Source organism: Parambassis ranga, chromosome 19, assembly GCF_900634625.1.
Source record: "Parambassis ranga chromosome 19, fParRan2.1, whole genome shotgun sequence".
In the NCBI taxonomy this organism is placed as follows: Eukaryota; Metazoa; Chordata; class Actinopteri; family Ambassidae; genus Parambassis; species Parambassis ranga.
The window spans coordinates 22896366-22903191 of NC_041039.1; the positions used below are offsets into that span (position 1 = coordinate 22896366).

At 43.8% G+C, this 6826-nt stretch overlaps 1 protein-coding gene across 1 annotated transcript; it reads left to right on the plus strand.

The window, feature by feature from the left end:
- Window positions 1-385: 385 nt before the first annotated feature.
- kbtbd13b (kelch repeat and BTB domain containing 13b) lies at window positions 386-1823 on the plus strand. The gene has a single exon (XM_028430538.1). It carries the CDS (start codon window positions 405-407, stop codon window positions 1821-1823), a length of 1419 nt encoding a protein of 472 aa, XP_028286339.1. The 5' UTR covers window positions 386-404.
- Window positions 1824-6826: the final 5003 nt, after the last annotated feature.

The following is a 6826-nucleotide window of genomic DNA, read 5'->3' on the forward strand; positions in this document are numbered from 1 at the left end:
CCTGGTGGCTGGCTGCTAACTGTGACAGCTGAATGTTTATCATGCACTGACATGAAGGTGGCATCAGTGGGCATATTCAGCTGAGGTTTGTTGTGATGTGGGCAGTTGGAAGGTCGGCCATTCCACATGCTGAAGTTCAGACATGTTTTTATAAATGTCTCAGCAGTAATAAAACTTTCACTTTCATCAAAGTGCTTGAAGAGGATTTTGTAACCCGGGTTATACTTGCACCAGCAGCCCTGTGTTCACATGAAAGTGACTCTGCTCATTTGTTCTCTGCTATGTTTAGCTGCTTCTATTTTAAAACTTGTGAAAGAATGGAGCCTCCCCTGAAGAGAGAGAGAGAGTGCCCTCTCTGCAGCTCAGTGACTTTTGGACCCTCGTGTCACACTCAGCAAAGAGTAATGTCGGTTCGCGGCAGCAGCAGCTGTGATGGCGCAGACACTGAGGGCCATCAGCCATGTTCTGCCTCAGCCAAACTAACCATCGTGGTCGGAGACACGCACTTCTCTGAGGAGAAAATGTTACTCGTTCAGAGCTGTGACTACTTCCGAGCTCTGTATCGATCTGGGATGAAGGAATGTCAGCAGAAGGAAATCCACCTCAAGTACCCGCATGCCCGAGGCTTTCTCATTGCCATGGCGGTTCTACGAGGCGAGATGCCAGTCCTGGATGGAGACGACATCGTGGAGGCCATTGAATGTGCTGCGTTCCTGCAGGTGACGCCACTCACCAAGCATCTCATCAACCTCATCAACGCCGACAACTGTTTGCTGATGTATCACACAGCTGCGACCTTCGGCCTCATGGATCTGTACCACGCCGCTGCGCTGTTCATCCGAGACATGTACGACGACCTCCAGGCAGAGGTCAGAAAGACCTTACCACCAGAGCTCATCTCTTACGTGGAGTCTTTGACCCCGAGTGTATTTGTGGCCGTGGGGGCTCATGTGACATGCGGAGTGGATGAAACTATCCACGCCGCCTCCAGGACGGTCTGCTACCTGGATGAAAGTGGAGATAAGTGGAAGGTACTGACAGATCTTCCACTAGAGGCCAGCACCTCCATGGCTGGAGTGGCTGTTTTAGACAACAGGTTGTACATCATCGGTGGCGTCCATGGACTCCATAAGCAGGCCGTGGACGCTTCTTTCTGCTACACAGTTGAAAACAACAGCTGGAGCCGGATCGCCAGCCCGGCGCAGCAGCGTTACAACCTCAGCCTGGTGGGTGTGGACGGGTGTCTTTACGCCATTGGAGGCGAATATGAACGAACAGTGATGTCATCTGTGGAAAGATACCATGTAAAAACCGGAAGATGGACCTTCGCTGCTCACTTACCTCGGCAAGCAGCCGGAGCAGCGTGCACCAAAGCCATGAGCAGGATCTTTGTGTGTTTGTGGAGGCCGATGGAGACCACCGAGATCTATGAGTACATCCCAGGTAAAGATGAGTGGCAGCTCGTAACTACGTTGATCAGGCACCAGAGCTACGGCCACTGTATGGTGGGCCACAGGCACAACCTGTACATCATCAGGAACGGCCCATCGGACGACTTCCTGCGCTGCCTGATGGACTGCTATGACCTGAGCTCAGGGCAGTGGTCCTCCCTGCCGGGCCACTTCGCCAACAGTAAAGGTTCACTGTTTACAGCCGTGGTGAGAGGCGACTCCGTGTTCACGCTCAACAGGAGCATGACTCTGGAGTACACGGTGCACGATAAGTGCTGGAAGCCCAGGCGACAGATGAAGGGTTTCCCCAGAAGTGGATCTGTGTGGACGTTTCTGCTCCGGATCCCAGACGCTCTGGTGTTACAGCAATGACACAACTTCTTACATTTCTTTTGTAGTACGTTGGTTTAATGAATTCATTAAAGTGTTGAAAGTGCTGTTGAATGTTTTTATCAGCAAATAAAAAAAATACTGACCTCCTAGGTGACACATTGTTATCTTAAGAGGCAAATAATGGCAGTTGTGGCATGTTTTAGATCTTAACCTTTTATACACATATTGTTGTATTTTTGTTGTATTTGAAAGCTGAGTTTTATTAAACATTAAAATAGATTTCATACATTGATATCTAAGCCATATAGTGTATGTTTCTATGTATCTAATGGTTTGAAGTGTAAGGCCGCAAAGGTCTACTGTATTAAAGCAAATTATATACAGTAAATATACAGTCATCTACTTTAAATCAGAAGAAACCGTATAGTAAAATGGAGGTCTGTGGGGATAGTAAACATTTTGGAGCCAGCCCTCAAGTGGCCACAAGGGGAACTGCAAGTTTTTGTCCACATGAACTTCATCTCTCAGTCCTGAGAGTGGCTGCTTGGCTATAATCATTTGTGCAACAAATTAATTATGCACACTAGGGCAGCAGGTCACTCACAGAGGCGACATGTTCTCTCACTCTGTAGCTGCAAAATAAGATTTTAAACATACATTTGTCTTTTGTATTGAAGACGAATGGACTCATTTTATATCCTTGTTTAGTGTAGTTGGTTAGATTGATGCCAGACTCTGCACAGGGCTGACAGCATCATGTGATCAAACACTGATAACCTGATTAATGTCCACAGATACAGATGCTCATCCATCACCGACTCACAGCTCTGTTTATAGCTGGCTCTGCTCCCAGCCTCCAGCGAGAGCCGGCGGCCCGGGTTCCCGTGTCCCGGCCTGACCCCAGTCTTGCTCTTTGCTCTCGTTTAGACCTAGCATCACTGCCTCTTGCCTGCTGGCGTCCTGCCCAGCTGACCGCGGTGCCTGGTTCTGCCTGCAACCTCCATCATCATCATTGTTGTGGTCGCACAGTGCCAACAGGAAACAGAGGCTGCTGCAGGAAACAGAAGCTCTGTGTGAGGACAAACAGTGGACTTTACACAGAGCCAGCAGCAGGCAGAGATACACTGAGGGCAACACACAGCTACACAAACAGTCCCTTTACGTTTGGATTTTGAGGAAATCGTCAATCTTATGTTTTGTTTTTTAGTCAATAGCAAAGTTACCTTTAGTCATTTTGATTTCAGATGAATGGACACATCCTCCAGTGTCTGGTGGCTCTAAAAACAAGTCAATCCTCATAGACTCCCATGTTAAAATGGCAAACCTTACAGCAGAAATAAAGTTCACAGCCTGGTACAACACTTCCTTTGGTCTCTGTTAAAAAGTTGCCTTTTCATATTAAAGTCTGGGGGCTGACAGGATGCTGTGCGTGTGCAGCCACAGCACAGAATATCAATCCGCCCTGCTGGGTCCCCTTAAAGGATGAAGACTTTCTGAAAACATGAGGATGAGCTGTGTGATGAAAAACACTGGACTGGTCTCATAACAGTGTTTGGCTGAGGGCAGAGAGGGAACACACACACACACACACACTTATGATCTCTGTGTTTACGTGCATGTTATTCAACCAGCCCTGCTAGAGGAAGTAGGTCAGTCTAAATACGGCTTTCACACACACGCAACAGAATGACATCATGGCTGACCCCACAGAGCCCTCTGACACTTTCACCAGTCAGTCACACTCAGCCACTGCGGTCAGAGTTTCTATAGTCAGAGACTTTTACGGCCTTCACAGACATTATTTGAGCAGTTGTCCACCAGCTGTGATGCTGGTGGTATGATCCTCAGCGCTAGCTGCAGGCTGATGTGTCCTCGGACATCACGCTTTAGTTGTTGCATGTGTACTTGTGTGTGTGTGAAAGGGTAAATGTTATCAGTGTATGGTGTATAGTTAAGCAATACATACATTTAGACCATTTTCTCTGTATGGACACCAGTGACTACCCTTAACATGACCATGACCTGTTACAGAGCTACCTGTGTGGCAGCAGGATGAGTCACTGCAGCCTTTGCTAGCAGCAGAGGTACCGCTGTACATATCCCCAGCAGTCCAGACCAACAGACCAGAACACAAAGTGGTGACTTCATTTCATCAAAACATGTCCGCAGGTTAGTCAGAGGGAAGGTGCATTATTTGGCAGCCTCATTTATTATTATTATTATTATTATTATTATTATTATTATTATTATTATTATTATTATTATTATTATTATTATTATTATTATTAAATAAAGTGGGCACTCATCAAAGCCACAAAAACAAGACCCCCCAACAACAAGAAGAAGGACAACAACCGGCGGAGAAAGAACATCTCCATTCCATATGTGTCAGGAGTATCAGAGAAACTCCGCAGGATCTTCAACAACCATGACATCCCGGTCCATTTCAAACCGATGACAACACTGAGACAGAGACTGGTTCACCCGAAGGACAAGATTCCCAGGGAGAAACACAGCAATGTGATATATGCAGTCCAGTGCAGTGAGGAATGCTCTGATCTGTACATTGGAGAAACTAAACAACCACAGGAGAGCCACCTCTTCAGGACAAGACTCAGCTGTTCACCTCCACCTCACAGACAAAGGACACTCCTTTGAGGACAACAATGTTCACATTCTAGACAGGGAGGAAAGGTGGTATGAAAGAGGAGTCAAGGAAGCCATCTATGTTAAGCTGGAAAAACCTTCCCTTAACAGAGGTGGTGGCCTCAGACATCATCTTTCTACCACATACAATGCAGTGATTCCATCCATCCCCAGGAAGTTTGCACATACTCACAGTAAGAACAAAGGGCTGTCAACCAGTCCCCCTCCGGCAGTTTCATAGTCGTTAGCCAGTCGTTAGACACACCTGGCCCAGTCAGCCAGAACATCACAGGTAAGTATGGAAACATTTAGTGCTATTGTTTTTTCAGTTTTTAAGTTTTTACCCAGACCCACCCACTGAGGTCTGTAACCACATATAAACCATGTTTCCCCACCAAACAGTTAGAACTGATGAAGCTGCTTGGATGAGCAGCGAAACGTCTTCTAGAAAACTCCACAAGTCCAGACGCCTTGCTTCAATCTTCTCTACGTATGATGACCTGGATGACTGAGAATCTTCATCAACATTATTAATACATCAAACGTATATACTTTATTTATAGTTTATCCACTCTATAAACTGTAATTCATTATTGACTAAAACATGCTTATTTGTACTTGAAAAGTCACACCAAATCTGGAGTCATCTGAAATTTCAGCAGAATAAAAGGTTTAAATAAAATGCATTATAGTCTACAGTGTCTTAGTTTGGTGAACCCTTTATCTCAACATGACATAAACTCATGGGAAAGTACAATTTCATGTTTTTTAATGTTTATTATAGAGTTACTGTTTTACATAGAAATAAAGTAAAATGTAACATAATAAAATCAGCCTATGAAGTGAAACATTGGAAGACATTTAAGGGACCTACAAACTTCTAAAGTTCAGTTTTTTTATCTTTGGACACGTCATTTAAATGTTAGTCCTCAGGCCTGATGGTAACAGGTGTCCCCTCTTTTGTGTGCTCTGGTGGCGAATGAGACGTCACCCGCCCACCCCCATAAGGAGACAATGGCATGTGACTCCCATGAATATTAAATGCATGAATATATTTTAAAGCAGCTGAGCTTTTCTGTCTGCCTCACTTTAACCAGTCTGTTGTCAGAGATTAGTGTGTGTGTGTGTGTTGGGGCGTGGTTCAAGACATTTCTCACTGGGCTGCAGACAGCTGATCTTTGACCTCTTAACTCGTCTCAATATGTTTTTGCCACATTGAGTTGTTATTAGCATTGTTAGCATCGTAGCATCCCAGAGGCTGCCGGTTGCTCGTCATCACAGAGTGTTCTGTTTTTTCTACAGATAAACGGCTGAAAGAAATGAGGTTGATTTACAGAGACACCGACACATTTATCACAGTTATCACGGAGAGTCTGTGCAGATGGAATAAAGAGAGTGAACATGCTCAGGATCTGGACCCGAAGCGGCTAAATGAGTGACTTCTGTGACAGAAAACAGACAAACGGTACTGACTGCACGATACAATGACGTCAAAACACGGCTCAGGGAAAAAAGCAACTCTCTCTTTGGCCCCTCGTAAAGTCAGAGGGGCCTTCGGGGAACAGATGGATGTTTTGGTGCTGACTGACAACCAGACGACAACACTTTGTTGTCGTGCGTTCAGTTGGGTAACAACAACCCCTATTCTCTGCAGAGGTCAAAGGTCGAAGGGTGAGTGAGGTTGTCTGGGGACACCAGGCTGACCCTGCATTCATCATATTTTCATTTATTCCATCTATAATTTACATTAACTTTTTATTTTTTCTCTCCTTATTTATCAGTGTTTTTTTAATTATTTTTATGGGATTTTGTAAAGCTAAATACATAATTATTGATTAATTATGAGGAGATTTTAGTTATTTTCATGTAAGTCTGATTAAAAATCTTTAGAGGAAAGACCAAATTTATTTTAATTAGTCAACATGAGCTATTTTAACATAAAAGAAAAGACAAATAATAGAATAAATAACGTTAAAAATAGTAAAAATATTCTAATATGAATTAATATGAAATTTAAAAAAATCCAATCAAATGTAATATTTGGTTGTTTAATCATAAATACTAATTGGACTGGATTAGCTGGTGGATTTATGAAGAGAATTATATTTGCTAGCTTAAAATAAATGAAAATAAAATAAAGCCAAAATAAAAGCACCTAATTGATTAACCTTTACCTTTACAGTTGGATAAAATGAGCAGAATTTGTTAAAATCCATTAAATTACACTCCTATAATGTCACTTTTAACGTTGAAAAGAATGTTGTTTGTTTGAAGAGGCCCCAAAGATTCTAGCCTAGTAGCATTGCTATGCTAATTTAGCATCGTAGATGCTCAGTGAATCCACTCCTGTTCCCGCAGCTGGACGGCGCCATCTTGTGTCCGGAGCAGAGAAGAGA

Bases quoted from the DNA above. Each gene is read 5' to 3' on its own strand.
- kbtbd13b (XM_028430538.1), top strand. From the start codon at position 405: ATGTCGGTTCGCGGCAGCAGCAGCTGTGATGGCGCAGACACTGAGGGC.